This window comes from Pelophylax lessonae, assembly GCF_965119305.1.
Source record: "Pelophylax lessonae genome assembly, chromosome: 12".
NCBI lineage: Eukaryota > Metazoa > Chordata > Amphibia > Anura > Ranidae > Pelophylax > Pelophylax lessonae.
Genome location: NC_138779.1, coordinates 181,709,892 through 181,736,092, shown reverse-complemented (window position 1 = coordinate 181,736,092; position 26,201 = coordinate 181,709,892). Strand labels below are relative to the sequence as shown.

Below are 26,201 nucleotides of genomic sequence, written 5' to 3'. Positions count from 1 at the left end.
AGCTCACCCGGAAAACAACAATCAGGGACGGCAGCCAACTGCGATCATGGGCCCTCCAATGGACCACCTACTGGACCCCGCAAAAAAACAAAGGGGTCGCTCCTTGAGCTCTCCTTCATAGAGGGCATAATAGCAAATACCCCCCTTAAAAAGGGGGCCACCCACCGTGATGCAGACGCATAGGCAGGGTACTCTGATGGTCCCACAGCGCTAAAAGGGGGGGGGGGGCGCCAAGCTAATCGCATGGCCTTGCAGGCTGCAGCCTAAATTTTTGTGGAGGCACAGCCGCAAGTGCACATATCCAAGCCCAGCAGATGCTCAAAGGAAGAGTGGGGGCTTCAGCTAAATGCACTGGGGCTACCCACCAACAGAGGCGCAAGACTCAGGTGCATAGCCTAGTAGGCTGCAAGCCACAACCTAGATTTTTGTGGGCGCCCAGCCGCTTGGACGCAAGCCCCTGCGAAGCCGACAACCCAGGGGCAGCAGAGGGGAGGGCAGATGCCCAAACGGGAGGCAGTGGCTTCAGTCACCCTCACAGGGGCCACCTCACGTAGTTTCCAACTAGTAGGCAGCAAAGCCGCGGCCTCAATTTTTTGCCGTATCTGGCTGCGTGAGGTGCGTACCTGCGGATTCTAAACTATCTGCTCCCCCAGCGCAACAACTACTGCAGGGAGCCCAGAGGACATCCCTGCCCCTGTCACCAACCCCCAGGGTGGCAGGGAACCCTGATCAACTCCCCATTGCGCACCAGGAAAAACCAGGTCAGCAGCAACTCCAACCAGCCCCCCTAAGAGCATGTGGCAACAGCCAGCTCATAACTTCATCCGGGGAGGGGGGCCCGAAGACCCACAGTGACCCCTGAAATGTTGTCAGTGCCTGTCAGTGCTCAGACCATACGCCACACACTGCATCAAACTCCAACTCTGCGTGTCTGTTGTCCCAGAAGGAAGCCTCTTCTAAAGAGGATGCTCAAGAAAACCCGCAAACAGTTTGCTGAAGACAAGCAGACTAAGGACATGGATTACTGGAACCATGGCCTGTGGTCTGATGAGACCAAGATAAACTTATTTGGTTCAGATGGTGTCAAGTGTGTGTGGTGGCAAGCAGGTGAGGAGTAAAAAGACAAGTGTGTCTGGCCTACAGTCCAGCATGGTGGTGGAAGTGTCATGGTCTGGGGCTGCATGAGTGCGGCCAGGACTGGGGAGATACAGTTCATTGAGGGAACCATGAATGCCAGCATATACTGTGTCATACTGAAGCAGAGCATGATCCCCTTCTTTTGGAGACTGGGCCGCAGGGCAGTATTTCAACATGATTAAAAACCCCAAACACACCTCCAAGATGACCACTGCCTTGCTAAAGAAGCTGAGGAGCACAAGGTCTCTAACATCCACCAGCTCCGTGATGTCGTCATGGGGGAGGGGAAGAGGACAAGTGTACAAGCTGTACATTCACTACTTTGCATTATAGCAAAGTGTCATTTAAAAAATGTGAGGGGTGTACTCACTTTTGTGAGATACTGTAAATACTGTGATGTTTGCGAACAAAAAAAAATGATTAATTAATCCTCACTGCCAACTCCCACCAAGTACCACAATAATAATTTAAAATAAACAAAAAAGTATTTAAGCGATAATAGCTGCTGCCTACATTTATGTATTTATTGTGCCTCCAGGCCTTGTATAAGCTTTCCCCATTTCACATTGGTTGATTTGCCTAAAGCATTTGATCACACCTACTTTAAAGCGGATCTAAATCCTCTCAACCAACATTAAATATTTTTAATCCTTATGCTGCAAGCATTAGTAAACAGATAGGAACGAATATTATAATTTACTTGTTTTAAGCTTTTTTTTCTTATCTTTATTCAGTTGCTGCCTGATTTCTGGTTTAGGCCAAAATGATGTCATACATCCTTCAGGTTTTCTCAGCTAAGCACCCCCATGCCTAAACTAAGGGCGGATGGTTTCCAGGAAGTAAATGCTATATGAATCATCTGCCCTTATTACATATGGCTGCAGTTAGAAATGCTAGGGGTGTTTTTAAAAGCAATTTCTCAACAAAATAAAGCATAGAAACATGGACTTTGACGCGTTTCGTCACATCCGACTTTGACAGAGCGTGGCTACACGGCACACCGGAAGGAGTGATCGGCGGTGTTTCTCAGAGGTCCGATACACCATCGTGGAGGTGGTGGAGACCAGGAGAGCATCCCAGACCCATTTTATTTGTAACATGCTCTAAAGTTTTTTTATCTTGTACGTGCAATTATATTGGGTTTTACTACAATAAATAGTTATAGAAGTTATTGCACTAGTGTGGCTTTTCTTTTCTTTTCATATACCTATGGGAGAAGAGAAGGTGGCCTGAAGGAGTAACCTGAGGTGGATTATCCTAATTGCAACGTCTGTAATACCTGTAATACTGCGCATTTGGCCCTGACCATGAATATGGTGGGCAATATAGTGGGGTGAGTTGCCTAGCTGAGGGGTGTGAAATCACAGAGGTGGTGGACTTTTTGGTGACCCTTTATTCAGCACAGGACCTGCATCATCTGATCACCAATTACCATTATCCATTATCACAATAGCTTAATTTGGAGCACAGTGCATTGGATGTGGACTGTTTGCTGATTTCGCTATTTATGTGCACCAATCTTTATTCAATATCATGCCACAGTGTTTTTGAATGAATTTACGTATATCTATATTTATGTTTATTTGCTTGATCTCATGCATACAGTGCTTGTATGCTATGCCCGGCTAGCTGGATTAGATATTCACCACCATCATTATTTTAAAATTATTAAGCTGCAGCACCTTTTCACTTTGGCCGATTATTGAAATGTGTGATCACTTCTCACCAATATTGGTTAGATCACTATTTTTGTAGATTTGAGCGCAAGAGCTTGCTTTACTGTAATTTGTCCAGTTTACCATTATCGTTAAAAGTGAAAAAAATCCCATATTTTGGCATGTCCCCAGAAAAGTAATAGAGGGGAAATCTTCCAATGGGGACACTAGTTCTGGTGACCTGGGGGTCCCAAGGAATTCTCTTAATTTGCATGGATTTTCTCTCACTTCCTGTTATGGCAATGAAACAGGAAATTAAGGTAAATCTCTTAGAGGTCAACAAAAAGTCTAATGGGTTATAACCCTCTCTTGCTCTATCCAAATTTAAAAAAAAAAAAAAAAGTTTTGCTTATAGTTCTACTATAAAGTGGAACTTTACCCATATCAGCTTGACACAAATAATGTTCTTTAGCAAGAGACATACATTCCACATTAATAATTATGCTACCAAAATGAGTGTATTGAAAATTTCCTCCAGCATTGTTCCGGTTTCTTCTTGCTGCCATTTTGTTGAAGCTCAGAGCCCCCGATCAGCAGTAATTCTTTAGGCTATAAGCAGATCAGACTCAACATTTGTGGCACAGTGCCAAATAATACAGATCAACTGAGCATGTGCAGAACAGGGTGGGGCATTGTATTACTGGATTTGAAACATTTTAATCACTTATTTTTCATGTTTTACATAGCTATACCTGCAAAAGAGGCCAGCCTGAAGTGATCTAGCAGGACTTTATTTATTTTTATAACAAAATTCTACTTTAAGTTAAAGAAAAACTGTAGGAAGAAAAATAGGAGGCTGCCATTGCTATCTTCTCCTACTAAAATTGCTAGTAGCCTGCCTGTCAAGAAGATTCTGGCAAAATCTGAGTTCAATCTTTTCCCCACCCATAACTTGAAATAAGCATGCAAATCAAGTATTCCAATTTAATTTACTGTATGCTGTCAGTAACCTAAAGGCACCCCTCTGGGCTGGGTAAAACATGCATGTTTCTTTTTATGATCCCCCAACAGGTGTTAAAAGTACAAAAAAAATGAGATAAAAAACACAAACAACAGCTCTGGCTTTTTTTTTTTTGATCATAAGATGTCCTCAGTCTTCCAAGACTATGGACATCCTGTGAGTGTAGGGTGTCATGGATCCACTAGGTGTCACTATGGTTCTCAGCATTCAGTTTGATGATGCAGACGGCCCACTGATGACATCACATTAGCATCGTTCTTGGCATCACTGTGGACCGCCCACTGCTAGAAGATCTGAAGAGAAAGAGGACCCTGCGTACACATCGCATGATCATGCATGTGCTCCTATTGTGGAGACTCTTTAAAGGTAGAGTTAGGGACTGCAGATATCAGGGTGCCTTGCCGTGGCCTACAGCTTACACATGTATTTGCAAATGTGTGCAACTAAACCCCTGCTTTTAACGCATACTGTTAGACAGGTTAATTCAGGTGGTCGCTGGCTGGTTGGTAAGTAGTGACTGGAAATCTCCATGCTTTTTTGATGGGGGACATCGCATGATCAGCCTGAATACTTTTGAAAAAAAATACACGTTGCGGGGTCTCTAGAGGGAGAGAAAGCCAGGAGTATGGAGCCAGAAGTTTTGAATTAAAGTGGCTGTAAACCCTTACCCAATGAAGGGACTGGCCTCAGGTGATACAAAGAGATTAAACAAATCCTCCTCCATAAGTTATACCCGTTTATCTGCAGTTTTCTCTTCTCTACATCTGTTCAAATTGCAGAATTTACAAGCTTGAGAATTCGGAAAAAAGGGGGTGGAGAGCTGAAATTACAGTCTACAGAGCTCAGTTAGAACTCGGACAGCGGGAGCGAAGGGACATATGCAGCTGGAGGGAAGGGACATATCCCCCTCCACACAGTACACAAGAACATAGCTGAGGCTGTCAATGTGCTAGAGATCCCTCCCCTGTCAGAAGTGATCTTGCTGACAGCAGGCTAAAGTCTGCTGTCTCAGGAAAGATCTCGATCATATGATTGGGATCCACCCAGATGCCTGGACCAGCACTCAGCCTCTCCGCTGAGAGCCTGAGCCAGACGCTCCCTCCCCCTCCACAGCCCAGCCTTTCAGTGTGCGTGGGGGTTGGCGTTTGGCAGAGCAGAGAGCAAGACTAACAGTCACGGTTCTCTGCTCAGAGCGGAGAGGAAGAACTAAGTGATCAGCGATGTTTGATCACTCAGTTCTTACTGTTAAACCAGAGGGGGATTAATGCTGCATCCACTTAGGGGAGTATAAATGTTTGCTTATTTCTATTTCCATACTTCTTTTTTAAACATAAGTGTAACAATATTTCAATAGATTTAGATTTGTTTTATTTACCTAGTTTGAGGCCCAGGGTTCTGGCATACTCCTCACCAATCCACACCATCAGCTCTGTTCCTAAAGAAATAGGCTGACAAGAGCGATAGTATATTTTTCCCCGATACTGGAAGACAGTCAGATTGTGTTCCTCTTCCGTTGATGCACAAGCAACATACCTAACAAAATTAACCAAACAACAAATTACCTTACAAGAGACTGTGTTCAAGGGAGCACAATAACAGCCCCAATGTAATGTATTGGTTGGAACAAGCTTATTGGGAACAATAGAGTTTTTCATTTGCGTGTATTTTTCTTGTGTTGGGAAAGCAAGATAACATATGAAGTAGAAACAAGCTTTTTGTTAGAATTAGAGAGAGGAATAAGGTTAAGATGGAACTATATGGAACATCAAGAAATGTTTATTGTGCCCTGAAAAAAATGGGATTTTTGACTTAGCGTAAAATCCATTTCTCTGATGTTTGTTGATGGCCACAGCTCCTGGTATTCATAACCATTGGTTTATACTGCCCCCTACAGGTGTAGGACCCTAGGCAGAAAAGAATTCTGGCTACACCCATGGGCAGCCCCAGGGGGTATACTCTCTCTGCTATAGCCACTCAGTTTTGTTACAAGCAGTGTCAGGAGAAAGAATAATAACTCCACAGAGGGGTGGGTGCGGTGTCCGTCAATGAACATCAGAGAAATGGATTTTACTGCAAGTCCCAATTTCTCTTTCGCTTATTGGTGGACACAGCTCCTGATATTCATAACCATTGGGACGTCCCAAAGCAGTGTTAAACATGAGGGGTGGGAACAACCAAAACATTCCCAAGGCTAAACATTAGCCAACCAGGCAACAGGAGCTCAACCAAAAAACTGGAGACCACCTAAAAAAAAAAAAAAAATACACCTTAAATAGGATCAGGTCCTCTTAAACAGCAGCCTGCAAAACCTTGCTGCAGATGCCAACACATTCACCTAATAAAACTTTGTAAAAGTGTGGACCGGCGACCAGGTGGCCCCCTTGCAAACCTGCTTCACTGACGCCTGATGACAGAAAGCCCAGGAGGCACTAAGTGCCCTAGTAGAGTGTGCCTTGACAGGGAAAAGGAGGAACCTGACCCCAGATGGAATAGGCATGAACCACCGTCTGTCTGATACATCTGGAAATGGACAAGGAGGAAGTGGACAACCCTTTTCAAGGTCCGTCCAGGAGCACAAATAGAGAGTCTGACTTCCTGAAAGACTCCGTAGCTGCCAGGTACACCCTAATTACCCGCACCACATCCAAGGCATGCAAGGCAATTTCCTTTGGATTTTTAGGCCTGGGACACAGGGAAGGCAACACAATGTCTTCATTCAAATGAAAATCAGAGACAACCTTTGGAAGGAAAGACGGACAGGGGCGAAGAACCACCTTATCCCTGTGAATCACCAACAGGAGAACGCCGCCAGTTCTGACACCCTGTGCATAGAAGTGATAGCCACTAAAAAGGCCACCTTCTGGGACAGCGAAAGCAGGGGAATCTTCCGAATATTTTCAAAGAGAGGCTTCTGTAGAGCTGAAAGCACCAAATTGAGATCCCAAGGCGGCAACGGAGCCCGCACTGGAGAGACCAAATGTCAGACACCCTGAAGAAAGGTACGCACCAGAGAGTGTGTGGCCAAAGGTCATTGGAAGAAGACCAACAAAGCCGACACCTGGCCCTTGATGGTACTCAAGGCAAAACTTCTGTTTAAGCCCACGTTGAAAGAAAGTGAAGACCTGAGCCATCGAGAAGGAGCGAGGATGACCCCCAAGCGACTCACATCACGCAATGTACATCTTCTAAGTACAATGGTAGATTTTCCTAGAAGAATATTTTCCTAGCTTTCAACAGTGTAGGAATCATCGATTCAGATAAACTCCTATCCTTCAGCACCTGGCATTCAACAGCCAAGCCATCAAAGCCAGCGACTGTAAAGCAGGATGGAAGATCGGTCCTTGGGACAGCAGATCTTCCCTGAGAGGAAGCGTCCAAGGAACGTCGGCGACCAGCCACACCAGAACGGCGTACCAAGTCCGGAGCCACTAAAATGACCGGATTCCCTTCTGCCTCGATCCTGTGTAAAAGTCTGGGCAGAAGCTTGAAAGAAGGGAAGGCATAAATAAGCCGATACTGACCCCACTAAGCCACCAGCACGTCTGTGGCGTCCACCCTGGGAATGTATACGGCGGAGAGGGTTGGAACAACTGCCCACTTTAGAATGCCGGCTACCTCCAGAGCTGCCAGGACACTTCTTGTGCCCCCTTGGTGATTGACATAAGCCATGTCCGTGGCATTGTCTGATTGAATGCGCATTGGACAACCCTGAAGATGATCAATCCAATGATCCAGACACAGTCTGATCACTCGGAGTTCCAAGACATTGACCGGTAGTCTGGACTCTTCCAGCATCCAGATCGCCTGAGCAGAATGCTTGCAGAGGACGCCTCCCCAGCCGGACAAGGCTGACATCCGTGGTGACCACTGTCCAATACAAGGGGAGGAAGGATTTTCTCATCCGAAGCACGAAGCCACCATATCAGGGACTCCCTCATTCCTAGACTCAGCCGGATCTGATTGTCCAGAGACTGCGGAGTCTTGTCCCATTTGGTCAGAATCTCCCTTTGCATGGACCTTGAGTGGAACTGTGCAAACGGAAACCACCTCAAAAGCTAGACACCATCGGGGGCCCAGCACCCGCATGCAAGTCCGGAGGGACAACCATCTGTTGGACAGCAAAAAGCGAATTGAAGCCTGCAATTTCTAGAATTTGTCCAGAGGAAGGAGCCCTCTGGCTAAGGCTGAGTCCAGAGTCAGAATAGACAGATAGTCCAGTTTCATGGACGGAGCCAGAGAAGACTTCTGAAAATTCAGAATCCAGCCGAATTCCAGCAGAGTTTTTTATTGTAATCTCCAGGTTTTCCACCAGAGCAGAGGGAGACTCCATTCGCAGATCCCCCGTTGGCATAGCAAAGCTAGCACCAGGGCTAACACTTCTGTGAAGACCTGAGGAGCAGAGGCGAGACCAAAGGGTAACGCCACAAACTGATAATGCTCCTCTACCATAGCAAAGCGGAGAAAATGCTGGTGACTGGCACATATTGGAATGTGAAGGTAGGCATCCTTGATAACGATTGAGGCGAGGAAATCTCCCTGACGCAGGGATGCCACCAGCGTTCGAATAGATTCCATTCCGAAATTATGTACCCTCGCAAAGCAGTTGAGCACCTTGAGGTCAAGGATTGGAAGCACTTTGCCTTCCTTCCTGGGGGCTGTGAACAGGTTTGAGTAAAAACCCTGAAAACTTTCCGAAGTCAGAACCAGGACAATCACCCCTTGAAGGTAGAGGTCTTGTACGGCCCCAAACAGGCTCTGTAAGCGTCCTGGGACAGGTGCAAGTTGGAAGAAAAAACCTTGCCAGGGGACAAGGGTGAAACTTGATCTTTTAGCTGGACCCACTTGTCTTGCAGAATCCGGAAACCAGCGAAGATGTCCCCCACCCCCGATACGGGTGAAGGTGCACCTTCCTGCTGATGGAGCCTTGTCCATGGGTCTGGAGAAGCCCGATCTTGGCTTGCAAGGCCAGGTTCATTTGGATCCTCCTGAAGAGGACCTGAAAAGCTTTGAGCCCTTGTCAGTTAACCCCGAAGGATGAAAAAACTTCTTATGAGCTGAGAAGGAAGGCCCACGTCTACGACAAGGTTCCTTGCCCTTAGTTGCCTGCGGAAGAAAAGCACTCTTCCCCCCGAGAGACCTTTAATGATGTCATCCAGGGTAGCTCCAAACAAGCATCTCCTTGGAAGGAAGATCAGTCAACGCCTCTTTTGAAGTCTGATCCGCAGAGCAGCACTTGAGCCAAAAGACAAGCCAAAGGACCACTGCCAAAACAGCAGTTCGCTATCAGGGGAGAGCCATCACAGATAAACTGCAGTCCCTGGACCAGCTGGTCCGCCAGCTCGGCAAAGGCAGCCCCTCCAGGTCACGGCGTAAGAACTTGGTCCACTCGGTCAGAGTTTGCGACACTAGGGCAATGGTGAATACCGGCCTCATTGCCGAACCAGTCAAGAGATTGTACATATTGTGGGCCACAGCCTCCGCCTTCCGGTCAGCCGGATCCTTAAAGGCCGGGAACTCTTCAACTGGAATCATAGTTACCTTGTTTAATCTGAAAACTGGAGGTTCCTCCACCGGTGGCACAGTCTACATCTTAAGAAGGGATTCCTCATAAGGGTAATGCCTAGTAAAGCGCTTAGGAACCCCCCCGGGACGCTTTGGATGTCCCCGCTCTTTAGCGACAATTCTGTCAAAATAGGCAGGGAAAGGAAACACCTTTGCCACTCTGGATCTTTTGTGAGCGCCAAAGGGTACCTGCGCCTCCGTCGCAGCTTCACCTCCATTATTAGGGTCTCACACACAGATACAATTTGTGCCCGAAAGCCACCTCCACCCGGGACACAAGTGACTCCAGGACCGCCATGAAGTGCATGGATGGATGGTTGGTTGGGACCCGGAGGGACCCGCAGCCTCAGAGAGGGGATCAGGTGGGGAAATGTGCTCCAAAGACTCCATGAGTCACTAGGGGGACCCCACAAAAGGTGCAAAACCCTGCTAAGGGACATCCCCCACAGCGCTGGCAGCACCACCCTGTTGCCAGGCACCCTGTAAGACAGAACCCCTCTACATCGAAATGGGGGCTGTTGGCCAGAAGGAACGCTGCGACTCGAGCCGAGACCTGGTCATATGCGATATCGCATCCAACTCGCAAACCAGCCCCCATCCAGTGGGGCTATGTCGCGGCTGACCTAGCACGGAGCTGAGGTCTACGCGCACTCGCTGGTCAGACTGGGGTGTCCACTAGATCTATATTATCCAGCCCATCGCCTAGTCCGGCAGGTGATTGTAGACAACTAACAGTAAATATCCAGGAGAAAAAAGATCTAAAAAGAAAAAAAAAATTGCCAGGACCGAAGATCCCAGCAAGGAATTAAGTCCTTACTCCTGACTAGGCAGAAAAAACTGAGTGGCTATAGCAGAGAGAGGGAGAAAACCCCCTGAGACTGCCCATGGGTGTAGCCAGACTTCTTTTCTGACTAGTGTCCTACTCCTGTAGGGGGCAGTATAACCCAATGGTTATGAATACCAGGAGCTGTATCTGCCAATTAACAAAAGAGAAATGTACCTTTTGTCTTGAATTAAAAAACTGCAGTATACTTCCTGGTATGTGAATGTGCCTTGGCACTTCTGTGCTGACAGCCTCTTGGCTGTATATCTGTAGTGTGAGATCTAGGGCACTGCTGCCTGACTGCTTGTCTCAGGAGAATTGTGGAGAGAGTTGGTGATATCACTACAATGCTGCTTACTATAGAGAAAAAAAGCTTTGACAACATACAAATCAAGAAGGTTGCCTCCACACAATGTGGAACAAGCCTTGGCAAGTAAGGGGGAGAGATCAGGTGCTCAGAGGACACAGGAAATACTGGTGACTAGTCCTCTGCCTCCACCCTGTCCTGTTATGGGCACAGATTCTAATTTAAAGAAGAATTCCAGGTATGGATAGGATTACAATGTTACATTGCACCAGCTTGGACCAATCTAACTATACATATACAATTCCTGTTTGATCCCTCTAAAAGCTGATAATCACTGTATTAGGCATTGCTACTACAGTGATCTCCACTAGCATCTGGGTCCCATGTCAAGCTGCTGCTCTACTGCATTCTGAACACAGGAGGTCTGCTTTGAACAGGCAGCATTTATAGATTATTTTGCATTTGCTCAATCAATGCAAGGCATTCTGATTGGACAAGCTGAAGTGGTGGACAGTGATGTCTGGCCCTCTACCTCATCCAACCAAAGAATGCTTTGCATTAAAGTCATGGGTGCTAACAGTATATTTTACATTTGTTATACATTAAGTGTAAAAAGTCACACCTAAAAATCAAAAAAGGAAAAAAGAAATAAAGACTAGCTTTCAGAGGTATAATTATTTGTGTAATATAATCTTACAGCATTATCGCAACTTTACCTCATCCAGCTGCCTTTGGATTCGTCACTAGCGTCAATATAAAAATATGACCCGTTGTCCCGTACCTAAGTAAGAAAACATGTTGGATATTCAGATTGCAGAACCGGTGATAGACAGACAATATCCATTTAAGATAAAACCATCAAGGGTTCTGGTCTTTATTAGGAAAAAAATTAATATAATAAGTCTGCTATACAATCCCATTTGTAATTTATTATTACTAAAATTTATGTTTCCATTTTATTATGCTTTTTGCTGTGAATTTCTAAGGTCTTGATTATATAGTTGAAAGTTTCCAACAACTCCTACTTTTATGTTAACCAGCTTACTCCCTCTCCAAGAAGGCTTCACATAGCTCATATCATTGGCACCCCCAGCCATTTTCTTACATTTACTAAACTAGGAGTCCTATGAGGACAAGTTCAAAAGCAACCCCTCTGGCTCCAGCATAATTGACAGTCAGGAGACATGCTTCTTGTTATATTCATTAGGAGTTCAGCACCTTCATGATATGTCAGAATGTATAAGAGTATCCTGAAATGTCATGCCCTGCTGAGACCCAGTAAGTCACAAATGAAAAACCAACAACCTCTGTAGTAGTGCCTTTATTCTGCTCCTTATCACGGGTTCTCCTTAACATATACAAGATATTTTAGGATATCTCCATGCAATGGGATTTTGTGTCAAGCATTTCTGTATGGTCCCACAGCCATTACGGACAATTAAATATGCCCTGGGAAGCCAATGAGGCCTAATACACTGCTGCAGTTGGACAGTGCACATAGCAGTATGTACATTTAGGGCAGTAAGTGCCCAGGGACAAAAACAGAACACAGAATTCTTGCATTTCAGGCATTTGTCCCTGGGTGCATACTGGAAGTACCTCCGAGTGTACTGCCCAGCACTATCCAGGGCTGGAAAGTGCACCTGTGCCCTCTGCTACCAGGTAAATGTAGGTGCCCCAATGCATTGGGGGTAAACACCCATTGTGCACCAGCCTAAGTTGCAACCAAGAGGATATTGTAATTAGAGGAGGAACATTTAACCAGGCCAAACTGTATTCTGCTCCATTTCTTTTGTGAAAGTAACCCAAATCAGTGTTATTTATTCTGAAGGAACGTTATAGAGTCCACAAACTATGGTATATACAGTGGGTATAAAAAATTATTATTTTTTTTTAACCAACTTCTAACATCCAAGTGAAAGATATATGACCAACAGGTCAGAAAAAAAAAAAAAAAAATTGTTGAGTTGGAAAAAGGATCACCCCCCTCCTAAAAATGACTTGTAAACTCAATCAGGTATAGCGAATTACCTTCTCTTTTTCTATAATCTTTGAGACTTTTATTTTTTTTTACAATCAATTGAAGAACATATAAGCAACAAACCTTAAAGAAACAACCTCATACAAATCCCCCAAGACAATCACTTATTCATGTATATGTGTATGTATATATATATATATATATATATCTCAAGGGACGGAAAGGGGGGGGGGGGACGGAAATCCCTAAATCTTGAATACTGCAAGATAGAGAGATTCCTGAATACCCAATAGGCAAAATTCTGCATACAAAGGAGAAAAAAGAGGATGGCCTCCCTTTTATGGGAGAGGAGACTATAAACTCCTATTCGCTGTACTATGTTTGATCCATGGTTCCTGTTTAGCATAAAATGCTTCAGATGTAATACTATTGGTACAGACTCATTTCTCATCTTCTATAATTTAATTGACCTGTTTCACCCAGTGTTCTATAGTAGGTGCTTGTGGCTTTTTCCAGTAGGCTGGATTTAGCACTCTAGCTGCATCCAACAGGTGTGGGACTTTACTCTTCTTGTATGCCCTGGTGGAATTTTGAGTACCATGCAAGAGGCATTGCACAGGATCTTCCCTAATCAAGGCCATCAAATTCCTGAGCTCAGCCCAAAATGGCCTAATGTTAGGGCATTCCCACCAGATGTGGATTTGAGAACCTTGTTGCCCTCAGCCAGCCAACATCTATCTGAGACGGGGGGGTATGCAACAGCCAACATCTTCAGCACCCTGTACCATCTAGACAAAAATGTATAATTGGTCTCCTGTATTTTAGTACTTATCGAAGATGTGTTAACATAATACGGTTCTGCAAGTCTGTGAAATGATGGTCCAGTTCTGTTTCCCACTACCCAAATAATCTAAGGCCTGTGGTGACACTACGTGACACTATGTCTATTCAACAATTTATGAGAGACAGAAGGCAAACCTCTATCCGTAAGCTGTTTATGCCACAGAGATTCAAAATCAGTAAGAGGTTCCGTCCTTCTAATCCCCTGTAAGTGAACAGTACAAAAATGCTGTAATTGCTGGCATCTCCAGGTATCCATTGCAAACTCACCATATTCCTCTCCAAGGTCCCTCAGTGGGCGCAGTCTCCCATTACGCATAAGCTTGAGACAACTAGCATCTTCGTCAGTTGCCCAGGATTTAAAAAAGAGAAAATGACTCCCCTGGGGGGCAACCAACAGAAACCACACAACGGTAATAATGGAGAGATTGGAGAGAGAGCTTCTTGTTTGTTGGCTGAGTCCTAGAGCTTTAAAATGTGTGGGTAGTGAGAAAACTTTGATTTTTGACTTACCATAAAATCAATTTCTCAGATATTCATTCACGGACACAGCTCCTGATCTTCTTAACTATTGGGTTATACTGTCCCCCACAGGAGTAGGACGCTATGCAGAAAAAAGTCTGCCTACGCCTATGGGCAATTCCGGGGGTATACTCCCTCTATCTGCTATAGGTACTCAGTTTTGTTACAAGCAGTGTCAGAATATTTACAACTCCACAGAGGGGTGGGTGCTGTGTCTCAATGAACATCAGAAAAATGGATTTTACGGTAAGTCAAAAATCCCATTTTCTCTTTCGTTCATGGACGGACACAGCTCCTCATCTTCTTAACCATTGGGACGTCCCAAAGCAGTGTTAAACATGAGGGGTGGGAACAGCGAAAAATAAATTCCTAAAACTATAGCCAACCAGGTAAAAAGGGGCTCAACCAAAACAACTGGAACCCACCTGAAAAGAGCAATACACCCTCAAGGAGGACCAGGTCCTCTAAACAACAGCCTGCAAAACTTTGCGGCCAAAAGAAGCACCCGCAGATGCCAACACATCCACTTTATAGAACTTTGTGAAAGTGTGCACCAACAACCAGGTGGCCACCCTGCAAACTTGCATCACTGACGCCTGATGACGGAAGTAGAATGCGTCTTGACAGGGAAAAGAGGAACCAGACCCTTGATGGAATAGGTAAAAAGAAACCAAAAAGGGCGCACCGACCTAGCGCATTATCCTCAATAGTAGGCTTTATTAGTACAACATGGCTCGTGGCTCTGAGGTTGAGCCTCGAAACGCGTCAGCCATCATCTTAACAGTATTATGGACTAATGCATGGACTATTCCTAACATTGGAGGGATTGAGCTTGATATGACTATTTTCTACCTTTGTTTGTGAGTAGCCATTTTACATGTTGTACTAATAAAGCCTACTATTGAGGATAATGCGCTAGGTCGGTGCGCCCTTTTTTGTTTCTTTTTACCTGTAGTACTGTTGGGCTACCCCAGTCCTTTTTGGGCAGCAAGACTCTAGCCATCCGAGACGCCATACTTGAGTCCCATGGGAAGTGTGGTCGGGGAGCTTGGATTCTAAGCGCAGGAGAGAGGTGGTATCACCGTATTGCCTTGATGGAATAGGCCTGAACTACCGTCTGTCTGATCCATCTGGAAATGGTCACAGAGGAAGGGGACAACCCTTTCCAAGGCCCATCTGTGAGCACAAATAGTGAGTCTGATTTCCTAAAAGACTCCGTAGCTGCCAGATACACCCTAATCGTCCAGACTACATCCAAGGCATGCAAAGCAATTTCCTTCGGATGTTTTGGCCTTGGACACAGGGAAAAGCAACACAATGTCTTAATTCAAATGAAAATCAGAGACAAAAAACTTTGGAAGGAGCGACAGACAGGAGCGAAGAACCACCTTATCTCTGTGAACCACCAAGTAAGGCGAACGTCAGGATAATGTGGCCAATCCCGACACCCTGCGTGCAGAGGTGATAGCCACCAAAAAGGCCACCTTCTTGGACAGCGTAAGCAGGGGAATCTCTCGAAGATTCTCAGAGGGAGGCTTCTGGAAGACTGAGAGCACCACATTGATGTCCAAAGGTGGTAACGGAGACCGGACTGGAGGAGCCAAGTGCCAAACTCCCTGAAGAAAAGTATGCACCAGGGAGTGTGTGGCCAAGGTTGTTGAAAGAAGACTGCCGACACCTGGCCCTTGATAGTTCTCAAGGCCAGTTTCGGCTCAACTCCCTTGTCACATACCTGGTCGGAGGCCGAAGTGCTGAGAGGACTTCCATGTGGCTAAGTGCAGAGCACCCCTGAAGGTGGTAACAGGGAGTGCTATGCTCACAGAAGCAGGGGTTGCCAGCTGACATGATGCAGAGATGTCCGCTGGATGGCAGCTGACTAGCAGGATGCACTGCTGGACAGGAGTACCGGGTGAGACTTGGCAGCAGGGAGAGCCAGGAACAAAGTCAGGAGCCAGGCCAGAAGTCATGCACTGAAGGTCAGCAAGGAGTAAGCAACAAGCAGTGTCAGGAGTCAGCTGGGGTCATACACTGGTAATCTGGCAGTAGCAGAGTCAAAAGAGCAAGCCAGGAGTCAAGCACGGAGCAGCAGGCACAAGCGGGATCACAGGAACAAGCCAAGGGTCAAAGCTGGGAATGGGGATAAGACAGGTCAAAAGGCAAGCTGGGTCGGTAACAGGAAATCCCATAATATCAAAGCACAGGAACACACGGGGGAAGTTGAAAATCAACCAGCAACTAAAATCACTGGCAGGCTTCCTTATAAAGGCCCAGGTGAAGTGCTGGTAGAAATGCTGGGTCATAGAGTCCTTCTTCTGCCAACGTGCTGGTAGAGATGCTGGGTCCTAGAGCCCTTCTCCTGCTGTTGGCACCCTGACACCCCCGTTGAAGGAAAATCAAGATCCGAGCCACCAAAAAAGAACGAGTATGAACCCCAAGAGACTCACACCACGCAATGTACATCTTCCATGTACGATGGTAGATCTTCCTAGAAGTAGATTTCCTAGCTTTTAACAATGTTGAAATCATGACTCAGACAAACATCTATCAGCACCTGGCATTCAGCGAACAAGCCGTCAAAGCCAGCGACTGTAAAGCAGGATGTAAGATTGGTCCTTGGGACAGCAGATCCTCCCTGAGAGGAAGCTTCCAAGGAACGGTGGCATCCAGCCGCACGCGATCGGCGTACCAAGCTCGGCGAGATCAGTCCCAGGCCACTAAGATGACCGGAATCTCTTCTGCCTCGATCCTGCAAAGAAGTCTTGGCAGAAGCTTGAGAGGAGGAAAGGCGTAAATCAGACAATACTGACCCCATGGGGCCACCAGCGTGTCTGTGGCGTCCACCAAAGGTTTCCGTGACTGAGCCACAAACCTTCCTGTTGAACTGAGACGCCAACAGAGCCACCTCGCAAATGACCCACCGGAGACACAACCGATGAAACACCTCCGGATGAAGGGACCACTCCCCTTGGTCCAACGCCTGCAGACGGAGGTAATCCGCCTTCCAGTTTTCCACCCCGGGAAGGTGTACGGCGGAGAGGGCCGGAACGAACCGTTCTGCCCACCTTGGAATGCCACCTATCTCCAGAGCGGCCAGGACACGTCTTGTGCCTCCCTGGTGATTGACATAAGCCATGACCGTGGCATTGTCCGATTGAATGCGCACTGGACAACCCTGAAGACGATACGTCCAATGGTCAAGGCAAAGTCTGATCACTTGGAATTTCAAGACATTGGTCGGTAGTCTGGACACTTCCAGTGTCCAGAGTCCCTGAGCAGAATTTTTGCAGAGGATGCCTCCCCAGCCAGACAGGCTGGCATCCATGGTGACCACTGTCCAATACAAAGGGAGGAAGGATTTGCCCAGGCGAAGCGCCAGGGAACGAAGCCACCATATCAGGGACTCCTTCGTTCTCTGGCTCAGCCAGGTCTGATTGTCCAGAGACTGTGGATTCTTGTCCCATTTGGCCAGGATCTCCCTTTGCAGTGACCTCGTATGGAACTGTGCAAACGGAACCTCCTTGAAGGTAGACACCATCAGGCAAAAAGTGTAAAACACTGCAAAGGGACATCCCCCACCGCGCTGGCCGAACCACCCTGTCACCAGGCATAAAGCGATCCTCTGCAGAGAGGACACCACCAGACTCACCTTCCAGCAGAAACAGGTACCTGCAGCCACCAGGATAATCTTCACTCCACGTGCGGCGATCAGGAAGGGATGAGATCCAGGAGTCCGCACCAGGGGATGAGCAGGGGCTCCCACCACCAAGATTGTCACCCATAGGGCTCCAGTCACAGCTGCCGCTATTTTCAATAGCAAACCACCGCAAAATGGCCGCCAGACTACACAAACATAAAAAAGTGAAGAGGGGGTAAGATGGGGAGACAGATGAAGGGGGGGGGGGGTGTCTGATGGGAAGGAAGGAAACCCGGGGGTCTGACCATCCCAAGGAGGGGCCCGTGTCCACCCCAAAACCCTCCAAGGGAAGAGGGGGGACAGCTACTCACCATAACAGGATCCAGGCAAGCACTGCTCCAGAGAGAACCCCTCGCCCTTGAAATGGGGGGCTGTCGGCCAGAAGGAACGCTGCGACTTGGGCCTCCAAGAGTAGGACTAGGCAGAACAAAAAACACCTGGCTACGCCCATGGGCCATCCTCAGCTGATATATAACCCCCCCTCTCTGCTCTAGGAAATCAGTTTAGTAGCAAGCAGTATTAGAAGTATTAGAACTCCATAGAGGGGTGGGTGCTGTGTCCGTCGATGAACTCAGAGAAATGGATTTTACGGTAAGTACAAAAATCCCATTTTCTCTTTCGTTCGACGGACACAGAGCTCCATAAATCATACCTACTGGAACTTCCACAAGCAGTACCAAAAGGAAAATGAGGGGTGGGGAAAATAACCCAAGGCTAAACATAAGAGCCCTTAACCACGACACAGGAGCCTTAACCGGGATACAGGAGACCCGGTCTGAAAAATAAAAGTTTAAAGAAAAAGCACCCCTCAAGAGGGAACAGCGCCTCTTAAACAGCAGTCTGCACAACTTTGTTGCCAAAAGAAGCATCCGCAGATGCCAAAGTATCTACCTTATAGAATTTTGTGAAGGTATGCACCGACGACCAAGTGGCTGCCTTGCAAACTTGCGATATTGATGCCTGATGATGGAAGGCCCAAGAAGCCTCCAGTGCCCGAGTAGAATGCACCGTGACAGGGAAAAGGTGGAACCTGACCTTTAATGCAATAGGGCTGAGTCACCATCTGTCTGATCCATCTGGAGATGGTAGCTGAAGAAGCGGCCAGACCTTTTCTTAGTCCGCCAGTAACCACAAAAAGCGAGCCTGATCTCCAAAAAGGACTCAGTAGCTGCCATATACACCAGAATCACACTAACCACATCTAAGGTATGTAAAGCAAATTCCTTGGGATGAGCCGGCTTGGAACAAAAAGGAAGGCAACACAATGTCCTCATTCAAATAAAAGTCAGAGACAACTTTGGACAGGAATGATGGACACGGATGAAGAACCACTTTATCCCTATGGATAAATAGAGACTGCGACATGATAATGTTGTCAATTCAGATACCCTGTGGGCCGAGGTAATAGCCACCAAAAATGTCACCTTCTGGGATAACATAGGCAAGAGAATCTCCCAAATATTCTTAAATGGAGGTTTCTGGAGAACCGAAAGTACTAAATTTAAATCCCATGGCGCCAAAAGAGACCGTACAGGTGGAGCCACATGTCGAACCCCCCGAAGGAAGGTACAAACTAAAGAGTGTGTGGCTAGGGGGTCGCTGAAAGAAGATTGCCAAGGCAGACACCTGGCCCTTGATGGTACTCAAGGCCAACTTCTGATCAACGCCCTGTTAAAGAAAGGGTAAGATCCGAGCCACAGAAAAGGATCGAGGATGAGCGCCAATCGATTCACACCAAGAAATGTACACTTTCCACGTACGATGGTATATCTTGCTGGAAGACAACTTCCTAGCCTTCACCATAGTAGGGATCACTGATCCAGACAGACCTGGCTTTCAATAGCTAAGCCATTAAAACCAGCGACTGTAAAGCAGGATGGTAAATCAGCCCTTGGCACAACTGGTCTTCTCTGTGAGGAAGCCCCCAAGGGACGTTTATGGCCACCAGACTGATAAAATTCTGAGCCCAGGATGATACTAGCCTTACCATGGCCCTTGGACGCCTGCGGCGTATGCCAGAGGAACCCGTGATTTCGCCATGAACCTCGGTATCCTCCTGTGGAGCCGAACCTGCTAAAAAGGAGCTGCATGTAGGACTGTGCAAACAGAATTGTCTTGAAGGTGGATACCACCAGACTCAGAACCTCTATGGAAAATGGGAGAGAGAAATATCTGTGTGACAGCAGCCAGTGAATCACGGCCTGTGGTTCCTGAAGTTTGTCCAAAGGAACACCCTGGTCAGAATTAGTATCAGACCTAGGTAAATCCATTCCTTGGACAGGGATGGGGGGGGGACCTTAGGTAGTTCGGACATCACCTGACCCCTTCGCAGGAAATAAATCAGCACAAGGAGACTCAGGACATAAAAAACAGAAAAGGACAAGCTTTGTACCCCTTTCTGGATACCCCCAAAAGTCATTTCATGGATCCCCTTGACGCTCAGGGAGGAGGTCCACGAGGTGGGAAACGAGCGAAGATGTCCCCCCACCCCAAAAAATGGGTAAGGGCAGACCTTCATGCTGAAGGGGTCTTGTCTGCAGGTCTGGAGAAGCTAGCTCTAGGCTTACCAGACCAAGGATACTTGGAACCTTCGGGGAAGATTTGAAAAATCTATTTTCCTTAGTCTCTGTCTCAGAAGCAAGAAGAGAATTTTCTATGTGCTGAGAAGGAGGGCCCCCATCTGCGACGAGGCTCCTTCCCTTTCCTAGACTATATAGCAGGAAGGTACTCCCCCCCCCCCCCCCCCCCCGATACCCTTAATGATGTCATCCAGGGTAGCCCCAAACAGGCGATCGCCTTGAAAGGGCAGAGCAATGAGAGTTTTCCACAGCATGCGCCTAATCACCACCGCTGAAACAGAAGTTTGGACAGCACAGGAGCTGTATCCAAAGCTGCATCACAAATAAACTGCAGCCCATAGACCAACTGGCCTGCTAAATCAACATAAGCAGCAGGGACCTGCTCACCCCTCAGGCCCTGACGCAAAAGCTTGGCCCATGCTGTTAGGGTCTGAAACACCAGGGCGGAGGCAAAGACTGGCCGCAACGTTGAACCAGCCATAGTAAACATGCTGCGTGCCACAGCCTCCGCTTTCCTGTCAGCCGGGTCCTTAAAGGACGGGGATCCCTCTACTGGGATCATGGTAGCTTTGTTTAACCTGCAAACAGGATAGTCCACCACTGGTGACTCCTCAAAAGGATTACGTACAGCAAAACGTTTGGGGACCACTAAGGGTCATTTTGGTTGATACAATTCCTTAAAGGAAAACCTGTCAATATAAGGCACATAAGGAAACACCTTTGCAGTGCGAGGTGACTTATGCGTACCAAACGACACAGCCACATCCGTGGCTACATCAGCAGCATCCTCCAATTTGTAAAGCCTCACGCACTGCAGTGATAAGTGCGTCTACCAGCGCTTTTTAATTTGCTGCTGCGACCATGGAGGAATTATCCTCACTATCGGATGGACCTGGGGCTGTGATATTAAGCCTTTTCCTGGATGGGCCGCATCCAAGGCGGCATCGGGCTCAGAATCAGATGAGACAGACTGAGCAGGGGAAGGCGAAGGACGCTTCCTCCTGGGCCTTTGTCCACACACCACTTCCATCCGGGACACTAAGGAATGCAGGACCACAGTCAGTGCAACCATGGGAAGCTGGGGTTCTGAGGGACCTGCCACCTCCATGAGGGGGTCAGTGGAGGGCATGTGACCCTGAGGCTCCATAGGAAAATGAAGACATTGCAGTACAAAAACGATCTTTTGGCACCACTAAAGGATCCCCCCAAGGCTCAGGGTATCAGCAGAGAGAGGGATAACAGGGACCCCCAAAGACTCACCTTACAGATCGGAGGAGTGCCGAGAATTCAAACCCAGCATGACCGTGGACGCCATCCCTGTTCATATGTCCCAGGCACAGGAAGAGGAGAAGCTTCGGCATCCCCACGAGGCTTCGGTCATCTCCCGGACTAAGGGAAAAGGACCCTGGTGACATCATTGGGCTACACAAACATGGCCACCAGCTGGAGACCAGCCAGACTAAGGGAAAATGGCCACCATCAGCTACAAATGGTGAAGCATGCTGCCAGGATCTTCCCTACGCCCTCTGCAATGCTGCACCCTCTGCAAGGGGACCCCCCGGTCATGATAGGGGAGACTCTGCTGTGCACTCTGCACCAGTTTCTGCACTGGGACCCCCCTGCACTATATCCACACTGCAAACAGTAGGGCATGCACCAAGAGGTTTCCTACACTGGGACCTGTGACAGGAAGTCAGGTAAATCTGTGGGTGTTGTCACAGACGGGAGATACATTTCTGCCTTGTTTAGACAATTCACCAATTACTATAGGGTGTCGGCTGCAGAGGTAGCCAGAAAGGTGTAAGGACGTTGAAAAAGCTTCAGCTATTCAGGATGAGGCAATTAAGGCCTCTATATAAGTTATCCAGAGGATGACTACTGATTGAATGCCTCCTGGAGCTGTGTGCGTTAAGGAGAGCAGTGAGCTGAATGCCTCCTGGATCTGTGTGCGTTAAGGAGAGCAGTGAGCTGAAAGACTTCCGAAGGTGAAGAGTTAGATTTTTTCTGTGTGAAAAGAAAATGAAGACTATTGGTTTTCTGCTGTATGACCAGCAGTGTCTGCTCAGCAGTAGGTTGGGACAGACACCATAGGTAGGTTCCTGTGTGTGAAGGTAGACGCCCCAAGTGGCCAGGGTTTATTTTATGTTTGTTTTGATTTATGCTGTTTTGGATGCTTGCACTGGTTTGAAAAAAATTGGAAGAATAAACCATAGACTGTTGTTTTCAACCACTCCTCGGCTGTCTCTCTGTGTAACGAACCCCGCTACCGAGCTAACCCCTCACAGACCCCTCCAGACTACCAGGGCAGGACACACACTATCCCAGGACCCTTACAGAGTGGGCATAGCGGGGGATACCCCAGGGGTCTCCCCTGCATTCTCTGCCCTGGGATCCCACCAGACTCCAGGTCCAGACAGGGGGGAAAGAGAGTGGGAGGAAGCCCAGCTCACTGAGGGATTTTTAAGGATGGGAAGATGGACAGCCCGGTCGTATGTGACCCTGCGAGATGTTTAACTCGCGGGCCAGCCACTGTCCGGAAGGCTATGTCGTGGCTGAACTAGTGCGTAGCTGCGGGATCAAGATTATCCAGCCTTTTCTTTGAGATGCAGTGTGCATGAGCCCTTACATTACATGACAATGAGACAGATGGTCAGCACTATTAGCCAATCACAGGTGCTGCAGGCATATGTATTACCAAGTAAAATTTTGACAGAGGAGAGAAAAGTGAGCAGAAACTGCAGTCTTCTGCTGCTCATTAGCTGTCTAATCACAGAATGGGGCAGAGAGGTGACCTAGTTGCATTAAAGAACTAGACAAAAGTCAGGTAAACAATATGGGTCAGGTGTCCAGCGAAAGCTGTGTAAATCTCAAGAGTAAAGCTTGCCTTATGCTGGACATACACTATATGTAAAATCGGCTGCAATTCGGTCATTTGGACAGTTCCTTCGTTTTTCGCCCAGCTAATGAGCACAAATCGGTTGTGCCCTTTTTGAGCCGAAAAAACGAAGGAAAAGTTTGGAAATTTTCTCCCGAACAACCAATAAATAGAAAGGGTAATGTGTTTCTTGTCCAAATTGGTTGCACTAGGTATATGTGAAAAAAACGAACGAAAACGGATTCATTTAGGTCCATTGAACTATTTATCGGTCATAACATGATGGCACAATCGTTTCCTCTCAAGGCCGAGTGTTCTTTTTCCGAAAATTAGTTAGAATAATTTTTCATATAGCGTATGGCCAGCAATATACTAGTGCATGTTTGAACATTTGTGCAAAAATTCTTATCAAGTAACCAGATGCCGCCCGCCCCACGTACATTTACTGCAGCAGGGCGGCCAATCTTGGTAGAGTCATGTACCTGTATGTGATTCTGTACTTCTAGGTCTGGGGAGCGCACATCGGGACCCGCCGATCGTTCAGGAGACAGGCAGAACTGCGATCTGCCTATGTAAACAAGGCAGGTCGCTGTTTCGTGACAAGGAAGGCTTGGATCCTGTGTTTCCGCTAAGCAGAAACATGGATCTCAGCCTTTCCACAGTACAAGCACCCCCAAACACACAGTTAACAAGCACTCCCTAGGAACAAATTTAACCCTTTGATCACCCCTGATGTTAATCCCTTCCCTGGCTGTGTCATTAGTACAGTGGCAGTGCATATTTTTTAAGCACTGAACACTGTATTATTGTCACTGGTCCCCAAAAAGTGTCAGGGGTCTGATTTGTCAGCAGCAATATCGCAGTCCTGCAATAAGCCGCAAATCGCCGCCATTAGCAAAAGAATAAAAAAATAAATAAAAATTCCAAAATTATATCCCATAGTTTGTAGACATTCAAACTTTTCTGCAAACCAATCAATATACGCTTTTTGGGATTTTTTTTTTACCAAAAATATGTAGCAGAATACATATTGGCCTAAATTTATGAAGAAAATTGGATTTTTTAATTTTTTTATTGGATGTGTTTTATAGCAGACAGTGAAACATTTAGTTTTTTTTTTTTTCAAAAATTGTCGCTCTTTTTTTGTTTCTAGCACAAAAAAAGAAAAAAAAATGCAGGAGGTGATCAAATACCACCAAAATAAAGCTCTATTTGTGGGTACAGCGTCGCATTACAACGCAATTGTCAGTTAATGCAGAATGGTAACGCAGTGCTGTATTGCAAAAAATAGCCTGGTCATGAAGGGGGGTAAACCTCCCAGAGCTGAAGTGGTTAAAGATACGACGAATGTCACTAGATGCACTTCAAAATAGAAAAGTACTTAAAAAAATGTTTACTTTTAACATTCAATTTTGGGGTGAATGAACCTTTCCCAAACAAAATTCAATGTTGGAAATTGAGTTGTTCGAGAAAAATTTTCCGTTTTGCTTCTTCAAATTTTCTGGTCACTGAGGCAAAATATAAACATCAACATGAACCCAACTTTTGATTAGAAAATTTAATAATAATGTTCTTAAAAAGGAATTCTATTAGTGTATGGCCAGCTTAAATACATAGAACCCCCCCCCCCTTTTTTTAAAAAGGTAAAAACATTGTTATTTCACAGTTTTCCTAAGTGGAACTACACTTAATCTGAGCACCACAAACCAAAAATGCTATTTAACCACTTCTGGACCGAGCCCTTTTCTGACACTTATTCTTTACAAGTTAAAATCATTTTTTGCTATACGGGCGCACTCACTATATGAAGCGAAACATGTCCTGGTGAGGGCCCGGCGGACTTTCTATGAATACGGGGACAAGTGCAGCCGCCTGCTGGCTAATGCCCTGAGAGCGGGGAGGTCCTCTACCTTCGTGTCTGCCTTGTCTACTCCGACGGGCACGAGGATTCATTCCACTTCGGACCTGGCGAAGGCTTTCCGGGATTTTTATTCTTCGCTATATAACATTGCTAGTGCGCCGACATCGACCTTGGATCTGCGGATCCTTTCGAGTCTGGACTCCTACCTTCGTGAGGCTAACCTTCCAACCCTCACCGCTGAAGAAGTGGAGGACCTCTCTCAGCCCATCTCGATAGCAGAGTTTGGTGCGGCGATCGCGTCCACCTCTCTACGCAAAGCACCCGGCCCCGATGGCTTTTCGGGAATGTATTATAAGACCTTCCAGGACGTTCTCGCGCCACATTTCGTTAAAGCCTTCAATGCCATTACTGATGATAAACAGGTACCGTCGGACATGCTGAGAGCCAGCATAACAGTCCTCCCAAAACCAGGCAAGGACCCCCTTGTGTGCGGGAGTTATAGGCCAATTTCCCTGCTCAATTGCGATGTCAAGCTTTTCTCTAAGATCTTGGCAACTAGATTGGCTCCGTTGATGCCGCGTCTTATCTCTTTAGACCAGGTGGGCTTTATTCAGACACGTGAGGCTAGGGACAACACTGTTCGTTCTCTAAACATTATAGAGGGAGCGCAGAAGCATCGCACACCGCTTTTGCTCCTGTCTACAGACGCCGAAAAGGCGTTTGACCGGGTGAACTGGTCCTTTCTTCAGGCGACGCTGCAATATGTACACCTGCCGCCCCCGATGCTGTCCTGGATAGCCTCGCTATACTCTACCCCCACTGCGTCAGTCCGCGTCAATGGGTTTAGCTCGGATCCCTTTTCCATAACCAACGGCACCCGACAAGGATGTCCCCTGTCCCCGTTGCTATTTGTTCTGACGTTGGAACCGTTCCTCCAACACGTCCGGGATAACCCCTCGATCCAGGGTGTACGTGCATCGGACTACCATCATAAAGTGGCTGCTTACGCAGACGACTTACTTTTTTATATCACCAAGCCTCTCATATCCCTTCCTTCTCTACTGGCTGAGTTGAACCGCTACTCATCACTGTCCAATTTCAAGATCAACCTCCAGAAATCAGAGGCTTTGGATGTCTCGATTCCCGCGGCGACTATGTCGGCCCTGCGTCCACACTTCCCGTTCCGCTGGGCCACGCGTTACATTCAGTATCTGGGCACGAAGATCTCGGCACACGTGTCTGAGGTCTTCTCTTTGAATTTTCAACCCTTTCTAGGCACTCTGTCTGGTGACTTACAAAAATGGGACTCGCTGGCCTTGTCATGGTTTGGCCGTTGTAATGTCT

At 47.0% G+C, this 26,201-nt stretch overlaps 1 protein-coding gene across 2 annotated transcripts in view; it reads right to left on the bottom strand.

Annotated features, from left to right (window-relative positions):
- LOC309567801 (E3 SUMO-protein ligase ZBED1-like) overlaps positions 1-26,201 on the bottom strand; it is a 94,047-nt gene that overhangs the window by 13,992 nt on the left and 53,854 nt on the right. For both annotated transcript variants that reach the window (XM_082273251.1, XM_082273252.1), the window contains 2 exons: positions 11,222-11,286; positions 5,189-5,346 (listed from right to left, as the gene is read on the bottom strand). In XM_082273251.1, coding sequence (XP_082129377.1) covers positions 5,189-5,346; positions 11,222-11,286 — 223 coding nt within the window. The remainder of the gene's footprint in view (positions 1-5,188; positions 5,347-11,221; positions 11,287-26,201) is intronic.